The sequence below is a fragment of the Eschrichtius robustus genome, chromosome 17 (genome assembly GCF_028021215.1).
Source record: "Eschrichtius robustus isolate mEscRob2 chromosome 17, mEscRob2.pri, whole genome shotgun sequence".
Classification (NCBI taxonomy): Eukaryota; Metazoa; Chordata; class Mammalia; order Artiodactyla; family Eschrichtiidae; genus Eschrichtius; species Eschrichtius robustus.
Genome location: NC_090840.1, coordinates 56,524,838 through 56,546,070, shown reverse-complemented (window position 1 = coordinate 56,546,070; position 21,233 = coordinate 56,524,838). Strand labels below are relative to the sequence as shown.

Sequence of the window (21,233 nt, the reverse complement as noted above, 5' to 3'; positions counted from 1 at the left end):
GGATAGTGAACAAAAGACTGTGTGATTTGGTCTTCAGACCATCTCAGCTTCAGGCTACTGTTTTTCTTGTTAACTTTGACCCAGCCATTCTGGTCTTCTTTCAACGTCTCCAAAATGCCATTGTTCTTACCATAGACATTACCCCACTTTACTCATTAGAAAATGTACGTAAGATCAATTTACCCTATTCCCTCATGTGCCCCTGTTGTTTCTTGTCTCTTTCCTAAGCTCATCAAAAGTTTCCCAATGAATGTATCCTTCAGCCTGTGCCCTTCATTGCCAGGTTTCTGTTCCAACAGACCTCTGCCTTCCCACACTCTTCCAGAACTCTTATGGCTTTCTATAAACCAAACAAAACCACATGCTTTTACCCTGAGTATCCTAATGTAACTTGGAAGATCATTCTATGATTTGTAATAGTTCTCGACAATAGAGTAACTGTGTTTGCTTTAGAGACCATGGTGGATATTTGAAAGACTATGAAAGGCTCATTAACATGATGGAAGAGTGCCTCAAGAAGGTCACAGAAAAGGAGGAGAAAGTTAAAATACTGAAGCAATTAAGTTGAGTTTCATTTTGTCCTTTGAGAGTCTTCTGGGTAAATACATTCCCTAATATTAGAAAGCCTTTTGTGATATAAATAGCATATTTTTACAAGTTATACTTACCAAAAAATTTTAAAGGAATTAATCTTAAGAAGAAAAAGGTGGAATTTTACAGTTTTCTCCTTCCTTGCCAAATAAGAACTTGCTTGTCCCTCATGTTTTGACTGCATTAATATCTATGTTATTTGCATACAGTTGGTAAAACATTAAATATAGTGTCTTTCCAAATTCATTGACATACCTTACTTTTTCCTAGGATGAATCAGCGATTAATACAGCTTGTTAGGCCTCTAGTATGACTTTATAAACAAACCCAGCTGTATTCATCCTCCAAAATTGAAAAATGAAAACTAGCTTTTCTCTGTTTAACTTTTTCTAAAGTTTCTGCAAGAAGATGCTCGTGTTACAGTTAAACATCAGCTGTACAGCTTTCTCTTTCTTTAGCTATTAGTCCCTTAGGTATAACTCTGTAATCAAAGGGAGGTCAACTGTATCCAAATACAAATATGCCAGAATGTCTCTGGCATAAATGTCTCCGGCATAAATGTCTCCCTAAAGATTTCAGCAGTGTTACTTCAGAAGAGGGAGAAAAAGTACTATGTTTTATCTAAAAATCTAAGAACTTAATTCATTTAAAAAATAAAGTACTGAGTTATCCTTGCAGAGAGCTATGTGAGCATAGGATCTCTACGTTACTCATCATTTTTCTTTTTACTACGTTTAGAAAGAACTTGAACGATCACGCTATAACTTGAACAATACCGCTATATAGGAACTATATGGCTACTATTGATGAACACTTCCCATAGTGCTATAAGCTACAGAGAGGGCATAGCAATTCAAATTCATAGTCATTTTCTGGTATCCAGTTAATTTCAGAAGCAGCTGAGGGCCAATTCTTGGCAAAACTATGAAGTAGACGGAGAACATTTCTTTGTATTTAGATGCCAGTTGTCTAAGCTTCTGAAATTTATTGCTAATAATTAGTTGTTCTGTTCCCAATAACAGGATTCAGGTGGAATGCCTCTTAAGGGTTTCATTTTACTTGCCCTTTGTATGAATCCAGGCCTGACTATAGCCTATCTTGAAGCCCAAATGCTTCCCATCGTTACATTGGGAATTGAGTCCCAATGGAGTGACACTGAAAGCTGGTTTTCATGAAAGCATTTCTCTTTCTGATTGTTTGTACACTGTCTAAATTGGATGCCATTTAAAACAATTTCACTACCAAGAAGATATTTATTGAATACCTCCTATTTGCAAATAATCATAAGTATGAATAAGTTTCCCCTCAGTTAATGGCATTAATTTCCAAATGTTCAGTTTACTTATGTAATTGTTTCTTCTCCTTCTTCTCTCTTTCGTTATTAAATAATTTTTCAGGCTGGTGGTTTGATGCTTGTGGCCCATCCAATCTAAATGGAATGTTTTATACAGCGGGGCAGAACCACGGAAAACTGAATGGAATAAAGTGGCATTACTTCAAAGGGCCCAGTTACTCCTTACGTTCCACAACGATGATGATTCGACCTTTGGACTTTTGAAGGCACAATGTCAGAAGCAATTTAAAAGGCCACCAAGAAATCTGGAGAAGCCACCAGATGAGAAACTACTTGGAAACTTCTGAAGCAAACAATATTGTCTCCCTTCCAGCAACAAGTAGCAGTTATGTGAAGTCACCAAGGTTCTTGACTGTGAATTTGGAACCTTTTGATTTCACAAAAGCCTCTCCTTGGGGTGACTGTGTTCATATGGCTTGACTATAGAGAATGCCACTCACTGTCATGCTTTAAAAAGGGAAGAAACTGTTCAGCTCGCTGTGCTTCAAACTACTACTGGATCTTATTACAGAACTATAGTAACCAGATGATAAATATGGTTTATTTCACGTAAAACCGAAGAAAAGAAGATGAACAACAAGAACAAAAAGAGTATACATGAAGAATAAAAACAGGCCTGCCATAATCCTTTGGGAAAGATGTGTTACACCAGTGAAATGGTGTTATTTCTCTGCAAGCCTACTAACAATAAGTTTGTACTGTTGCACAATTTTAATAAAAGTTTAGGAAGAACAGCATTGCCCTCTGAGTTGGTTAAATGGATTTCAGAAGCCTAATTCCTAAATCATACTTACTAGTTGATTTCAGTTAACCCGTCTTCAAATGTAAATTCCATTTTGGTAAACTATAAAGAATTATAGTGCCTGAAGAATAGCAGTGTGAGGTAGAAATACACTCCATTACTCTTTGATTTTTTTTGGTACAGTTTTCAGAAAAAATGGACATAATCAAGTATGGACATATAAGGTGAAAAATGATCCCCCCCATGCTACAGTTTTCATTTACTTTAAAAACTGACTGATATATAAATATATTTATAGCCTGAGTAAAGTTTAAAGAATGTGAAATATATCATCAAGCCCTTAAAATAATATACATGCATTTAATATTTCCTTTGATATTATACATGAAAGCAGTATTTTAGAGTGTATTAAGTTGAAATAAAACCAAGTAAACTGGAACAGTTCATTTTGCAGTACCTTCTTGCATGTGTACACTTGTGTAACTTTATTATTTTTAAAATCATTACCTTCAGTTCTTCACCCTATTTCATGCTAATTTAATTTTTGCTAATTAACTGAAACTTGCTATCCAGATTGACCCTGTTCCAGTTTCTATAAAAGAAACACTCTGAAGTCTATGAAAAATGAAAGAAGAATTATAAATATCATTGTACATAGCCTGTTTATATCCATAGTAAACCTAATAGCTGTTTAATCTGGAATATGCAGCATTGTCCATAACTGATGCAAATAAACACACTTCCAAAAAAAATCTGCTATACCACTTTATGAAATATGTTATTTCTTCATATTGTTCTCCCTTGGGCCCTGTTTTCTTAGGCAATTTCTGATGTTAATACATTATCATTAGGGAAGAAAATTGGCAAACTTTGTATTATACATTAAGGAAAACACATGCACAAAAAAGAAAATTAATCATAGTCACTTGACTAAGAAAATTCTAATTAGTAGCTGCTATAAATCTCTTAATGAAAATATTCCTATGGGATAATCTATTTTAAGTGAATTTGGGGCACAGATCTTTGTGGGAATTTGAAGTTACTACAATATTTTATCAGGAAGTGCTTTCTGCCTCTAAGTGTCCAAGGTTACAAGAGTGAACAGTTTTTATCAAAACATGAGGTGTACTATGAGATAAGAAAATTGAAATCCATATTGGGTCTCCTTTCTTAAAAAAAGTTTTTATCAGGGCAACAATACCAATTTTAGACCTGGTGACTTGATCTATTGTGCCTTTGTGGCTTTCCTCCATTTGAGAAAATAAAGCTACTCACATTTTTAAATTATTTTTTAAAGTTTACCATCAAGTGTTTATACCTTTTGTGTGTGTGTACAAACCTGTTTTGCCTTACAAGTGATATTCGCAGGTATACCACAGTTTTTCTGTTCTTGGAGACTCCTTCATAGCAGCCTTTAGCCTCTCCCTCTAAAAACCTTCTTGTTTGTTTTCATTTAAGTGAATGAAAGTGCGTGTTTTGTGTGTTCCTACAGATTTTTTTTTTTACCGGTCTTTTGATAAGTAATACTATTTCCCAACTCATAATACAAAAATAAAAGGAAATTATGAAAAAAGAAAGAAAGCATAATATTTACTGTTTTGTTACCTGGGTTTGAAAAATGAAATATTTCCAATTATTTATAATAAAGCAGTATAAAATGTTTTATGACTCCATATGTGCACTCTGTAATGCCTACATGTTTGTGGCCATTTAACATGTATATCCTTTGCATTTAATTATTCAGGATAAGATAATTAGGTAATAAGATTTTGTCTTTAAATTTTTATGTTAATTAATTCATGTAGTTTCTATGCCAATTTCTTCACATCAGTCACAGCTTTATTTGATTTAAATAAAATTGAAAGTAACATATTTGTGCAACTCCATCTCATTTTAAATATTTTACAAGTTTTAAAATTAGAGATATATGGAAGTATAGTCTCCATTAAAAAAAAAAAAAAAAGCCTACTAAATGAACTAAAGCCTCAATCTCTGAAAAATTTTCAGTCTTGGATGTGATAAGAAAGCTTAACTCCTTTAGAATGTTAGATCAAAACAATGGTTCTGAATCCCACATCTCTACTGTATGATTGTTATGTCCTGTCAATTATTATTTTAAAAAATTTCTTGTTTTTTTTTTTTATTGAATGAAAGATTCTTTAAATTCTGTAGTGCTTTACAATTTGCAAAAGCTTCATACACATGATTTAATACAATCCCATAATAGCTCTTTTTTTCCCCCTACCCTTATATTGCCTCTGCCCCTTTTCCTCTCCCCACTGGTAACCACTAGTTTGTTCTCTACATCTGTGAGTCTGCTTCTTTTTGTTTTATTCACTAGTTTGTTGTATTTTTTAGATTCTACATGTAATTGATATCATACAGTATTTGTGTTTCTCTGACTTATTTCACTTAGCATAATGCCCTACAAGTCCATCCATGTTGCTGCAAATGGCAAAATTTCCTTTTTTATAGATGAGTAGTATTCCATCATATATATATATATATAGATATATAGATATATAGATATACCTATCTTCTTTATCCATTCATCTGCTGATGGACACTTAGGTTGCTTCCATACCTTATCAGTTGTAAATAATGCTGCTATGAACATTGGGGTGCATGTATCTTTTCAAATGAGTGTTTTTGTTTTTTTTGGATATATACCCAGGAGTGGAATTGCTGGGCCAGATGGTAGTTCTATTTTTAGTTTTTTTGAGAAGCCTCCATATTGTTTTCCACAGTAGCTGTACCAATTTACATTCCCACCAACAGTGTACAAAGGTGCCCTTTTCTCCACATCCTGCCCAACATTTGTTATGTGTGTTCTTTTTGATGATAGCCATTCTGACAGGTGTGAGGTGATGTCTCATTGTGGTTTTGATTTGCGTTTCCCTGATGATTAGCAATGTTGAACATCTTTTCATGTGTCTGTTGGCCATCTGCATTTCCTCTTTTGAAAAAAGTCTATTCAGTTCTTATGCCCATTTATTAATTGGGTTTTTTTTTTGTTTCTTGATGTGGAGTTGTACGAGCCATTTATATATGTTGGATATTAACCCCTTATCTGTCATATCATTTGCAAATATTTTCTCCCATTCAGCAGGTTGTCTTTTTGTTTTGTCAGTGGTTTCCATTGCTGTGCAAAAGCTTTTAAGTTTAATTAGGTCCCATTTGTTTATTTTTGCTTTTGTTTCCTTTGCTTTAGGATGCCCTGTCAATTATTAAATGTTGGATTATTATATGACAAGTAACAATAAATTCTGGGAACTCAGTGTAGAATAGTAGGATGCATTCTGAATATCTGAGTTTGGTATAAAAGGTAAAGAGCATAAAAGGCGGTAACATTATCAGCTCTTGCTGCCGCAGAACTGGGACTACCTTACCTAAGTTCCTCTTATGTAAGTTAAATTTTAAAATACATGTATGCTTCCTACATATGCCGTAAGGAACCAGAAGTGACTTCCGAGAAAGTACTAAAACATTGTAAGTTAAAATGGACTTAAAATATTACAAGCACACATAAGAATATGTGTGCACCTTAATACGATGCCTAAACATCAAAACAGTGGTATAAAAGATTAGAGAAGAAAATTATTAAGGCTCTAAATGAATGTTTCCATTAGGAGAAAGGTATAACAATAATATTCATAAGGAGTTGCTGGATTGTAGTTACATAGCTCTCCCTTTAGGAAGTTATTTTATAGGTTTAATGGGCAGAGGGTGAATTATTATTATTTTTTTAAACATCTTTATTGGAGTATAATTGCTTTACAATGGTGTGTTAGCTTCTGCTTTATAACAAAGTGAATCAGCTATACACGTACATATATCCCCATATCTCTTCCCTCTTGCGTCTCCCTCCCACCCTCCCTATCCCACCCCTCTAGGTGGTCACAAAGCACGAAGCTGATCTCCCTGTGCTATGCAGCTGCTTCCCACTAGCTACCTATTTTACATTTGGTAGAATATATTAGTCCATGCCACTGTCTCACTTCGTCCCAGGTTACCCTTCCCCCTCCCTGTGTCCTCAAGTCCATTCTCTACATCTGTATCTTTATTCCTGTCTTGCCCCTAGGTTCTTAATAACCTTTTATTTATTTATTTATTTATTTAGATTCCATGTATATGTGTTCGCTTACGGTATTTGTTTTTCTCTTTCTGACTTACTTCACTCTGTATGACAGACTCTAGGTCCATCCACCTCACTACAAATAACTCAATTTCGTTTCTTTTTATGGCTAATATTCCATTGTATATATGTGCCACATCTTCTTTATCCATTCATCTGTTGATGGACACTTAGGTTGCTTCCGTGTCCTGGCTATTGTAAATAGAGCTGCAATGAACATTGTGGTACATGACTCTTTTTGAATTATGGTTTTCTCAGGGTATATGCCCAGTAGTGGGATTGCTGGGTCGTATGGAAGTTCTATTTTTAGTTTTTTAAGGAACCTCCATACTGTTCTCCATAGTGGCTGTATCAATTTACATTCCCACCAACAGTGCAAGAGGGTCCCCTTTTCTCCACACCGTCTCCAGCATTTATTGTTTGTAGATTTTTTTTATGATGGCCATTCTGACTGGTGTGAGGTGATACCTCATTGTAGTTTTGATTTGCATTTCTCTACTTAGTGATTAGATTAGTGATGTTGAGCATCCTTTCGTGTGTTTGTTGGCAATCTGTATATCTTCTCTGGAGAAATGTCTATTTAGGTCTTCTGCCCATTTTTGGATTGGGTTGTTTGTTTTATTGATATTGACCTGCATGAGCTGCTTGTAAATTTTGGAGATTAGTCCTTTGTCAGTTGCTTCACTTGCAAATATTTTCTCCCATTCTGAGGGTTGTCTTTTTGTCTTGTTTATGGTTTCCTTTGCGGTGCAAAAGCTTTTAAGTTTCATTAGGTCCCATTTGTTTATTTTTGTTTTTATTTCCATTCCTCTAGGAGGTGGGTCAAAAAGGATCTTGCTGTGATTTATGTCATAGAGTGTTCTGCCTATGTTTTCCTCCAAGCGTTTTATAGTGTCTGGCCTTACATTTAGGTCTTTAATACATTGTGAGTTTATTTTTGTGTATGATGTTAGGGAGTGTTCTAATTTCATTCTTTTACAGGTAGCTGTCCAGTTTTCCCAACACCGCTTATTGAAGAGGCTGTCTTTTCTCCATTGTATATTCTTGCCTCCTTTATCAAAAATAAGGTGACCATATGTGTGTGGGTTTATCTCTGGGCTTTCTATCGTGTTCCATTGATCTATATTTCTGTTTTTGTGCCATTCCCATACTGTCTTGATTACTGTAGCTTTGTAGTATAGTCTGAAGTCAGGGAGCCTGATTCTTCCAGCTCCATTTTTCTTTCTCAAGATTGCTTTGGCTATTCGGGTTCTTTTGTGTTTCCATACAAATTGTGAAATCTTTTGTTCTAGTTGTGTGAAAAATGCCATTGGTAGTTTGATAGGGATTGCATTGAATCTGTAGATTGCTTTGGGTAGTAGAGTCATTTTCACAATATTGATTCTTCCATTCCAAGAACATGGTATGTCTCTCCATCTATTTGTATCATCTTTAATTTCTTTCGTCAGTCAATCAATGTGATAGACCATATTAACAAATTCAAGGATAAAAACCATATGATCATCTCAATAGATGTAGAAAAAGCTTTCAACAAAATTCAACACCCATTTATGATAAAAACGCTCCAGGAAGTAGGCATAGAGGGAACTTACTTCAACATAATAAAGGCCATATATGACAAAATAACAGCCAACATCGTTCTCAATGATGAAACACTGAAACCATTTCCACTAAGATCAGGAACAAGACAAGGTTGCCCACTCTCACCACTATTATTCAACATAGTTTTGGAAGTTTTAGCCACAGCAATCAGAGAAGAAAAAGAAAGAAAAGGAATCCAAATCGTAAAGAAGAAGTAAATCTGTTACTGTTTACAGATGATATGATACTATACGTAGAGAATCCTAAAGACGCCACCAGAAAACTACTAGAGCTAATCAATGAATTTGGTAAAGTAGCAGGTTACAAAATTAATGCACAGAAATCTCTTGCATTCCTGTACACTAATGATGGAAAATCTGAAAGAGAAATTAAGGAAACACTCCCATTTACCATTGCAACAAAAAGAATAAAATACCTAGAAATAAATCTACCTGAGGAGACAAAAGACCTGTATGCAGAAAACTATAAAACACGGGTGAATTATTTTTTGCAAACATAGTGAGAAACTACTCAGCATCCAGAGGAAGCATTAAGAAGGTAATAGCAATATAGGTGACTAAGGCATAAGGAAACTTAAAATCAGTGAGAAAAATAAGCAAGTTACATTAATGAGCAGTACAACAAAATTGAAATTAATAAAATTAGTATAAGTTTGTTTAAGCTGCAACAAGAATACTGAGATAAGAGTGATTATGTGCTGAAGGTTATGTTGTGTATAATAATAATGTGTAAGGAAAACAAATGAACTACTACTCAGTAGTAAATTTTATATGTACATGTTTTTAAAATTTAAAGAAACATGTAGGCCTCCCTCAGTTTACACAATACATTTTATAGAAGATGGCCTCTGAGCTTTGTTTTGAAGGTATATTGGGAGTTTGCAGAGAAATAGAGGAACTGCAAAGGCATAAAGATGTCAGAAAGCATGGAGTTATAAGGAACCCCAAGTTATTTAGTATGAATGGACTTTGAAGTTTATTTGAGAGAGGGGCAGCACAAGATGAGGCTGGAGATAGGGCTAGATAAAAAGAGAATATAGGTCATATTCCTAAGCTTAGCATTATTTTGTTGTTAAAGGGAGACAATGAAGGGTTTTGCACACTTTAGAAAGACTATACTTTCTGCAATTAGTAGATGCATTGGAAAGAGGTAAAACTGGAAAAGTTTGGGCTAGTGAGGACACTGTGGTACAAGTCTGTTAGAATGAGGACATGATCTATACAGCAGTACAATATGAATGAACTGGATAAGCTGAATTTTGAGTGGTTTTAAGGAAAAAGAATCCAAATAATTTAATGATTAGATGGAAGGTGGACAGGGTCAAGGTCATTCCAGATTTTTGTCTTGGTTAATTAGATAGAAGATGGTGCAAACGTCCAAAATAGGGAACACGGGTTTGGGGGAGTGGCTAATGAGTTCAATTTTACATGTTGAGGTAGAGAGTCTAGTGATTCAAGCTTGACAATGGGATATATGAGTCTGAGCTCAAGCAGGACTAAAGTGGAAGATATTGGGCTCTATATTATCTAGGCAGAAATTAAAATTACTAGATGAGATTATTTCACGAGAGTATATAGTGAAATAGATCTCAGTGAAACACTTGATGCAACATAAAAATTTTAAGGAGCAGGTAAACAGAGAATTCAAAAAGGAGATGATAAATTACAGCTAGACAAGAGAAAAATCATCAGGAGGGAATGGAGTTATGGAAGTCGGTGAGTAGATTGCATCAAGAATCAGGGGTGCCTAACTCACCATAGAGGGTAGAGGCATTGTGATTGAAAAGTGTCCATTGAATCTGGCATTCAAGGGGCCATTGGTGATTTTTGTAAGGCCAGAATTGGGGGTGTAGGGGTAGACACCAGATAGCAAGAGGGTTACGAATAAATGGGAGGTAAGGACAAGAGGAAAATTAAGAGTTCAGACCCTTCCTATTTAGAATGACTTCTAGGATAGCGTTATAGGTGACGGGCTCATTAGAAATGCAGAATCTCAGACCCCATCCCACTACTTAGAATCTTCATTTTAATATGATCCTCAAGTGACTCGTGGACATTAAAGTTTGAGGAGGCTTGGCTTAGATTAGACTTTCAAAAAGAATGCTGAGAATGGAAGGAGATAGAGAGGGAACTAGAGGGACAGGAATGGTTTTTAGGATGACAGGTGTGTGAAGGTACATGAAGGCTAAGGAAAATGAGCCTTTAGATGAACTGAGGTTGAAAGAAGGAACAGAAAGCTGCTTGAGGAACAAGTGTTTTGAGGTTGAGAGCATGGGATATCGGGAGTTTGAACAGGAGGAGAAACATCTCTTCCTCTAGGAGAAGAAATTAGGAGAGAATGAAATGCTGTAGGACGGACAGCCACCTAATGGCCTCTGTTTCATAGAGGAAGTGGAAGGGAAGGAAACTTTATGAGAGTGTGGGCAGTTCAATTAAATAGTGTTTGAAAATAGGTTTGGAATAACCACTTAAGGTAATGGGAGAACTAAACGCCCGAAGGAGTCACAACTTTACCAAGTGCTTCTAAAGGTTTAATTGAGACTGGAAATCATGAGTGTGAACAGACTAATCTACTTTTCCCGGTGATTTTCATGTGTGTGAAGATAATGAAATAAATAGCCTCACCTAAAAGCTCACTCTGTCATACCTAGGTCACTTACAGCACCTAGTGCCCACTTCAGCCTTACAGCATTTGCGCCTGTGAATGTTCATATCCAGGAAAACTGTCTCCTCTTTGAAGGTCACCCAGATTCCCCTAAACTCAATCACTCACCCTTCTTCTGTGCTCCCATGGCATTTTACTTCTACTTAGATGAGAGAGTTTTCAGTTTGTCTTGTGTTCCAGTCCACTATGAATATGCTTGTTCTCTGTCCAGATAATGAGCATTTTGGGTCAGGGATCAAATTTAATTTTTTTTTTTTTTTATTACTAGAACCTGACATTGTGTCTAGAACATTCTTGAATCTCAATTAAGTGTCAGATGATTTGCACTTTTTCTGTTCCAGACTGTAACTTGAGTTCTTATTCTGTGTCTTATTTTGCTTTGTGTTTCCAGGAACCAGTATAATATGAAGACAGCTTAGATGGTAAGTAAATTGGGTTGATTGGGTGAGTGGGTGGAGGGGTGGATAGACCCATGACACATGAATGAAAACTGTAGGAACTCAAAATGATCTATAAGTCATTTTTTTTCCCTGAGAGGTTATATTTTAAGAAAAATGCCTTTCTGCTTTCAACAAAAAATTATAAAGACACATTTTTTCCCCAAACATCAAAGAACATCAGATTATTTATATACTAATGAGAATCATGTGGGTTATATTTTTTTCAAAATTAAAGCTTTTTTGTTTAGAGTAAAAGGAACAGCCAGAAACAAGAACTGGATCCTAGCATAACAAAAACATTTGCTTATATTTGAGCTGCCTATGTCCAAACTAGTAATAAACACTATGAGTCTAGTACTCAGAGAGCAACAACGCTGATCTGAGCCCCACCCCAGGAGGGGACAGCCAGAGTGCAGATGACAGCATTTCTGGGGGCAGTGGAACAGGGAAAAGGAGGCGTGGGATTTTCCATTATTGTACCAAAAAACCCCACAAAGCCTCCGGTGTAGTCTCTTCTGGACTATCAGGTTCCGATATTATTGCTTTTGTGAGGTTAAGAGTAGGAATGAGCCACTTGGAAAGGGTGCCTGGTGTGTAGACAGGGATCAGTAAAAGTGCGTTAACTGACAGTCTCTGGGCCTCAAGACTGAGAAGTCTCACAGCAGACACTATTGGTGCCCCGAGGCACTTTCTCTCCATAGGAAACGCTGTTTACTGGGAAAACTTGCCATCTGTGATTCTCTATCAAGAGTTATGGGATTTGGGGGTTGTTTTTTTTTTTGGTGGGGGGGTTGCTCTTGGGTTTTTGTTTGTTCACTTGTTTTGGTTTTGGCTTTGGTTTTGTTTCTTCTGACCTGGAAAGCATGCTCAGCTCCCACACAGGGTGACCTAGAGGTGCTGGATGGTTAATGTCTCCATAAACAGTTTTCAACAGATGACAGACCTCTGTAGATGAACACCTCAGCTTCTTTTCCCCTTGATTGAGGTAACTCTGGGTTGTATTCTACACTGTATCCCAGATTCCCCAGTAGAAAAGAGCTCCAGTTGCTCACATTGGCAACTAGCTTGGTAGCACACTATTCGTTGTCTTATTTTCTTACGTGTCTTATCTCCAATCCTTTACCAGTGTTCCTGGAATCACCTCTCAAATGAACAACTTGCCCTTAACTCCTTTTCTCATGCTCTACTTCTGGCAGAACCCAAATCAAGAGAAGTCTGTGTGTATCAGGTGCATTGTTAATTATTGAGAAACAGAGAGGTGCCTTCAATAAGATAAAGGCCAATTGAATGAGATCAGTCACAGAGGAGCCTCTATGAGGACAGATGGAGCTGGTGGTCTCTCAAAGCGGTCATCTAAATACCAGTAGTGGATTGTATTTTATTTCTGTTACCTTTATGCTTCCCTTTATAATGTTTTGTTAAATGTGCCAGGCTAGCATCAAATATACCATGGATAACTGAGAGAAGGATTTGTGCCCACTCTGTGATAGAGCAGAATAATTAAAAATGATTATCCCTGAGACAGTTTTGGGGGTGGCCATGGGGACTGGGAAGTTCTCCAAGGGGAAGGTAAACCCGGAGTGATATGAATTAGAGCAGCTAAGTCATATTGCCCTTCCTCGTGAGAAGATGCTTCTACCGCTATAAACCTGGACTATTTCAGATTAAGGGAATCATCAGATTTCTTTAGGGTGGCCCCCAAATTAAATGCATCCTATACATTCACACAGAACCAAGTCAATGGCCTACTTCTCTATTCTGTACTATTCTTCACCTCTTCTCTATCAACATTCCTCTCACTGCCCCATCTCCATTTCCCTGCTACCTTTCTACTGCTCCAACCTCATTCCTCCCTGATTATATAGACTCAGAACATTTTTAGTCCTATAAACCATAGAACTCAGTCTTTCATGTTTTTAAAAGTGATTAAATGCAAACCCAAGCTCGTTTTCTGTATTACTATTTCAGTGGGAAACATGTATTTGGCTTAAAACATTTCAGTATGTTTCATTGTTTTGCAACAGGAAAACCTTATTTGTTTTCTCCAAGAAACATTTTATCAAAATATTTACTTCAAACTGTCATGTCCTTCTGTATTATTGTTCTGAGCTTTCTGCTCTGTGTCTCACAAGGTCAAAATCAAGGCTTCAGCAAGCTGTACCCTCACCTGGAGCTCAGGATACATCTAAGCTCACTGTTGGCAGAATGATGTTCTTGAGGTTGCAGAACTGAAGTCTCTTTTTCTTACTGGAGATGTGAGCTGGTGACCATACTTGGCTCCTGGCCACTCTCAGGACAGATTGTCTGTATGCGCTTGACCTAACCACATGAGCCCTGTAAATCTGGGTCTAGAGGTCAGAGACAGGAGTGAAATCCATCACATTCACAGTCCTGGGGATTATACTGGGCAAGTAAAACATAGGGTAAAGAATCTTAGAGGCCAGCAAAGAATTCTGCCTACCATGGATGAGAAACAAAGGGTATAATAATACTCTGCTTATCAGGAAATAGATCTAGTGTTTTGGAAATGGTGCATATTCAATAAAACATTGTCATATATATAGTTAACGTCTCAAGAAAGAATCTTCAACAGAGGACAGGTATCTGTAGATAAACATCTCAGGTGAATATATTTCAGAAGATCTAGGCCAACAACCTAGCAGTGATATTTACCATGGAAAATTCTCTTCTCTGAAATTGTTTCCTCAGCTATTAAACATGGATAATAATAATCTTTACTTGCTTTTTTTTCCTTTGCAGTATCATTGTCAGAATCAATGTGATAATGTAAGTATCTGTTATAAGTCTCAATTTCACAAGCCCAGACAAGCAAGAAATATCACAATACTTTATATTGTGGTAATATAATTATATAATACATTATGTGTTTTAATCAGCTTAATTTTATCTTCAAACCCCCATCAAATCAGCAAGGAAATCACTTCACTCACTTTGGGGGCTCCCCTACCCCAGCATAGTGTGGAGGTCCTAGAGTCTTATGTAGAGTCAAGGTCATGGAGACCACATCTCCAGTCATACTGCATGTCAGTGACCCCATTGTCCCTATGGCAACCTTCTTCATCGACCCTGGGATGCTATAGTGCTGGGAGCTGGACCAGCAATATACTGCAGCCAGACTGTTGTAAATCACATTCCTCAAACACAAAATTCTCCCCCACCCAAGTCCTGCATCTTTGTGCATTTGGGTCCCACTGTCAGGAACGCCTTCTGTTTTCCACCCTGCGTCCAGGGCTACTGAATATCTCCAAAACATCCTTTAAGATTTTGCTCAAACATTACTTTATTATATCTTCCTTGATCCATAGTTGCCTCGTCTCCATGCCTGTGAGTCCATAGTATTTTAAAATTTATAGGAGCACCTAATACAAGGTATTATAGTTACTTGTTAGTGATTGCCTTTCTTTCTTACTAGATCATGAGTTCCCCAAGAGAAAGACTCTCTTTATTAATTGTTGTACGCTTTAAATTTAGCACAAAATTCAACCTTGTATTGTAAAACATGGTACATCAGAATAAATATTTGGTGAAATAATCTATTTTCTCTCCCTCTTTTACACTCTGTATTCCAGTTTTATTGAACTTTCAGTATATTCTGTTGATCTGGTCCTTTCCTTCCCCATGCCTTTGTATATCATGTCTAATATTATGTGTCTGATATATATATTATACATTATACATATACACTATGTATATGATATTGCAGGCAATACTAGGGAGAGAAATCATTATGTTGAAAAGTGGTAAATGAAAGGAAAGAATCAGGCATTTATCCTGCCTATTCTAGACAAACTATACCTCAGAGTAACTAAATAGTTGATGGGAATATTTCTCTTTATAGAATGACCGAATTACAATATCGCCATTTTACATCCCCTGGGATGAGCTAGTGGATTTAAGCAATGGCTATTGACAGTAATAAAAATAAAGAACTAAACGCCATATGACTCCTGATTGAATCACACAACATTGTTTATGAAGCATTCTTGCCTAAAACCAAACCTGAATCCTATCCAACCTCTACATCTAACTACCAACTTACAGGATCCCTATATAACTGAACAAACTGTAACATATACTTGTAAGACTATCAGGGAAATTTGAAAGTGAAATCTTAAAAAGACACATACGTCCAAATGGCAGAAGGCCATCAGAGAGTGGGCTTATTAAATTTAAAAAAGGGTTTTTCAACCTCATTCATAGATTATGCAAGTGTTTTTGTTTAAATTTGACTAGTAACTTTTCATCTTCCTTCATGTGGTCAGTTTTTCTTGCAAACTGATCAAAAATATTACATTTGCATTTTTTATAAATGGATTCAAACCCCACAAGAACTCTATTTGTAAGATTCTTAACAAGTGAAGAAAATGTGTCCAATATTTTTTAAATGTTCAGAGATTAATGTTTCAGAGTAAACACACGCAAAACACTTTCGGAAACAAAATCATTTAACCTGGAAAAACTTCTTAACATTCTTTTTCAGAATGATTTTTCCATAACAAATATTTGTTTGAATATCAATTTTGTTTAGAATAAATACATGATTTTTAAAAAATCCATTAGTTGTCATACTACTGATATCCATTTATCATCAACAAATTTGGAATACTCTTTTATGTAGAAGAATTAAAAAATGGGCAGAGGATCTGAACAAACATTTTTCCAAAGAAGACATACAGATGGCCAACAGACACATGGAAAGATGCTCAACATCTCTAATCATCAGAGAAATGCAAATAAAAACCGCAATGAGATATCACCTCACACCTGTCAGAATGGCTATCATCAAAAAGACCACAAAAAATAAATGTTGGTGAGGATATGGAGAAAAGGGAACCCTAGTACACTGTTGGTGGGAATGTAAATTGGTGCAGCCAGTACGGAAAACAGTATGGAGGTTCCTCAAGAAATTAAAAATAGACCTACCACATGATCCAACAACTCCACTCCTGGGCATATACCTGAAGAAAACGAAAACACATTCAAAAAGATGCATGCAGCCCATGTTCATAGCAGCATTAATTTACAATAGCCAAGATATAGAAGCAACTTAAGTGTCATCAATAGTCAAGTGGATAAAGAAGATGTGGCATACATATATATACATATGTTTACATGTATATTATATATATAAAATGGAATATCATATATATATATTTGATATATATAATGGAATATTGCTCAGCCATAAAAAAAGAATGCAGTTTTGCCATTTGCAACAACCTGGATGGACCTGAAGCATATTATGCCTAGAGAAATAAAGTCAGACAGAGAAAGACAAATACAGGATGTTATCACTTATATGTGGAATCTAAAAAATGAAACAAAGGAATGAATATAATAAAACAGAAACTGACTCACAGATGTAAAGAACAAACTAGTGGTTACCAGTGGGTAGAGAGAACGGGGGCAGGCCAAGATAGGGTAGGGGATAAAGAGATACAAACTACTATGTAGAAAATAAATTAGCTACAAAGATATATTGTATAACACAGGGAATATAGCCAATATTTTATAACTTTAAGTATAATCTATCCAAATATTGAATCACTATGTTGTACACTTGAAAGTAATATTGTAAATCAGCTATACTTCAATAAAAAAAGAAGTGTGTAGATTAGCTTTAAGTCCAACACTTACAAGTTTCTTTAAAGTATTTTGTGTTTCCAGTTGTAACATATTTATACAGAAGATTTTTATGACTACTCCCTATCTCAATAGCCAGAAAGAGAAAAACAACTATCATATATGAACGCATATATGTGGAATCCAGAAAAATGGTACAGATGAACCTATTTGTAGGGCAGGAATAGAGATGTAGATGTAGAGAATGGACATGTGGACACAGCGGGGGAAGGGGAGGGTGGGTTGAATTGGGAGATTAGGTTTGACATAAATACATTACCATGTGTAAAAGAGATAGCTAGTGGGAACATGCTGTATAGCACAGGGAGCTCAGCTCAATGCTCTGTGACGACCCAGATGGGTGGGATGCAGGGGGTGGGAGGGAGGTCCAAGAGGGAGGCGATATTGTTTTACACACAGCTGATTCACTTCATTGTACAGCAGAAACTAACACAACATTGTAAAGGAATTATATTCGGAAAAAAACCACACAAAACCAAGGCATCTAAGACATAGTAGACTCTTTAAAATACTTCTTTTTTGTTTGTTTTTGTTTGTTTGTTTGTTTTTATTGGAGTAAGATTGCTTTACAATGTTGTGTTAGTTTCTGCTGTACAATGAAGTGAATCAGCTCTCTGTATAACTATATCCCCTCCCTCTTGGACCTCCCTCCCACCCCACCACCCCATCCCAACCCATCTAGGTCATCACAGAGCACCGAGCTGAGCCTCCTGTGCTTTATAGCATGTTCCCGCTAGCTATCTATTTTAAGCATGGTAGTGTATATATGTCAATCCTAATCTCCCAGTTCATTCCCACCCTCCCCTTCCCCTTGTTTTTATACAGGGTATATTCTTTAAGAGTTTATGCAATCTAAGCATTTCTGGATTTATGCACCCTTTTGTCTAAATAGCTTACCTATGAAGAAATCAGGAAATGATGTTCTCTCCTCAACATTTCCCTGGAATCCCTTTGAAAAATTCCGGTGAAAAGCAGATGCTTAATCAGTGGTTAAAATTCACAGTTATTTCCACAAAACATTGTTTTTACTAAGGAAATAATTTTCTGCTGAGAATGCGTCATCTCTGCTACATCTTTCCTTTGGTGGTTTATTAAAAAAAAAAAAGTAGTTCTTTGTGTATTTCATATTGTAGTCTGGTTGTGTGTCTTAGTATTTTATATGTTAGACAAAGGTAGAGATATTTATTTTTATATGTTCTGACTACTTTCCTCAAAATTCCTCATACTAAATGTGAGAGAGTCAAGGCACCAGGGGCCATCTGGATGATAAGTCTTAATTTCTTTGATTGGACATCTTTAGAATTTATATTTTACTGATTAATTTTTTATTATTAAAAAAATTAAAATTTTATAAATAGAAACAGAAACAAATGTTTTAGTGTTTCTCCCTGTGATCAAAGTCCTGTTCTACAGACCCTCTGGTGTAGCAACCCCACTTTGAAACCACTCCTCTCTCTTATAAATTCCTCCTAGGCAGGGATGAAAGTTTTAGTCATTTTGTAAACCTACATCCAAGTTCAGTGTTTGGCACAAGCTAAATAACTGTTTATGGAGCTAAAAAAACCTGAAATATTAGGTATTGATTAAGTTACATATACTGTTACTCTTTCAGAAGAGAAAATTTTGCCTGGTTTACTCAGTTTATTTTCTAAGGTTCATTTCACTCACCTTTTAATGACACTGATTATAGATATAGCAGTGTTTAACAGTAACACAAATTTCATTACGGTGAGCTGTATTTTATTAACGTTCTTAAGAAGAAGCACTGCCCAAATATCTGAAATCTGATTTAGAATGCTACAAATATCTGCTTTATTTAAAAGGGAGACTCTAACCATTAAAAAAAATTATTGTACTATTTTCAGTGCCTTTTCCTATATTTAAGGAAGCAAGAGTCAAATCACAAAACCATTATTGATATGTGTGCTCTCTTAGATATTTAATGACTACCACCAAAACAAATGATATTTCTTTGCTTCCACTTAATAATATTATTAGGTTCAGTCTCTGAAAACATATCTGAAATTTGAGACTTCTCCATTATTAACCACTGTTTATTGGCCTTAAATAATAGACTTGGAGCTATAAAAAAAAGGATAATTTCTACATTAAGGGTTTAGGCTGTGCAACTTAGACCAGGAGCTGAATGGAATTGATTCAAGGTAGAGATCCGATTTTAGCTTCATTTGTAGTTCACAGTCACAATTATAAGGAGACAATAACCCCTAGGTTATGACACTTGAAATTCCAAATTCCAACCAGTCCATATTTATGGAGCACCCATTGTGTGGAAAATGCTGTAGTGGCACCACGGATAGCAAAGAAACAAAGTAAGCATTTTATTACAAGGAATGAACAATTCAGTTGGGACATCACTGTGTCACACCCTCAATATTATGCTAGTCACTCTAATAGGTAATTGAATGGAACATTAATAACTGAACTAACTCAAGCATTTTTATTTTTCTATGATATTAAGGTCTCATCCCTGATTCTGTCACACCCTAAATGCTGACTGCAGCATATTGATGATCCTGACAAAGGTTGTTCATCATTTCCATCCCAGGTCTTTGGAATGCTAAGGCAAGTTTCCCAGCTTCTATTTGCTTGAAAGTTCTTAGTTCCCTTCCATAAAACAGTGAGTGGGAATTAGGACCTGGTTCCCAGAAAGCAAACTGAAACTCTCAAATAAGGAAGGAGAAAGGAAAGCTGTTCCAACATTTTTAGGAGGGTGCCTCAAAAAAAAAAAAAAGCAATAACCAATGATAAGTGAAAGGACCATCCCCAACTAGAGATTAATATGCATCATTGAGCAGAATATATTACTAACAACCATGCCAGGAGTAATTGAAGATCAGGTCTAGAAAGACAAGATTGTCAGGAAACCAGCACCAATTAAATGTACATCCCCAAATGGAATCAATTACGCTAGTGTTGCAAGAAGGCTGAGTATATATCTGGGTAGATGTGTGGAAGCCTATTTGAGGGAATTTTGATCTGTGGCTTGGGGGAAGGAGGTATCATATTAACATTTTGGTGGAGCTGGGACAAACAGCAGACTACCCAAATTTATTTTTGGAAATCTCACCATAAACAAGGCAGAATAACTACAAAGCCCAGTCCAGGGTTGGGTAGGGGAGGTGTGGCTGGGAGATCCCAGTAATAAGATAGAAAAATAGTTTTAGGAAGTCGTCATGGAAGATAAACAATGAATAACTGGGGACGGTGTTTCCCCTGAAGGCAGAGGACATTCTCATGTCCAAAACCCAGAGAGGAAGTAGTGACTTAGAAAACAAACATTCATTTGATAAGAGACAAAGCTTTCTCTTTGTCCTTGGCCTTAATTTGGAAACATGGAGACATTAGCGCACTACTGGGAGAGTGGAAAGGGAGTTAGAAGTCACCTCCTGCAACATTTATTTGTTTTTTTGTTTGTTTATTAATGAATACAATGAATAGACATTATGTACATACAGCCCTAGACTGGGAACAGTAACATATTCTTTACATCACTGAGGTTATATTTTTCTGGGGGAGACTTAATTGACACATAAATAGTGTAACGATATAGTCTCAGATAATGACGGAGGCTATTAAGAAAATAAAGTAAGGTAGGATGTGAGCATGAAGGGGCAGAGGATAAGGGGGCCATTTCAGGGAAAGTAGTCAGACAATAACGAGAAGAGGACTTTAAGGGGACTTTAATGGGAAGAAGTGAACTAGGCAAAACCTCTGGGGACAGAGTGTTCTCGATGAGCAAACAGCAAATGAAAGGCCCCAGAGGCAGGCATGTGCTTGGTGTCCTTGGGAGAGAAAAGGTCAGCGTGGAGGGAGTCGGGGCTGGGAGTGGCCAATGTGGTTGCAGAAGTCAGCAGCAACTGTGTCCTGTAGGTCTTTACAGTATAGTTTAAGGAACTGGGTTTTGTTCCAGGCGCTGTGGGAAGCAGCGGAGGGTTTTGAGCAGCAAGCAATGTGATCTGATTTAATTCTTAAAGGTTATCTCAATTTATTTTTTTGCTTTGTAATGAGAGCTACAGCTGG

General features: G+C 36.3%; 1 protein-coding gene across 2 annotated transcripts in view; it reads left to right on the top strand.

The window, feature by feature from the left end:
• The window catches only part of ANGPT1 (angiopoietin 1), a 256,799-nt gene extending 253,991 nt beyond the window's left edge, over positions 1-2,808 (top strand). For both annotated transcript variants that reach the window (XM_068525454.1, XM_068525453.1), the window contains exon 9: positions 1,989-2,808. In XM_068525454.1, the coding sequence (XP_068381555.1) occupies positions 1,989-2,149 (161 nt within the window). In that variant the 3' untranslated portion in view covers positions 2,150-2,808. The remainder of the gene's footprint in view (positions 1-1,988) is intronic.
• Positions 2,809-21,233: the final 18,425 nt, after the last annotated feature.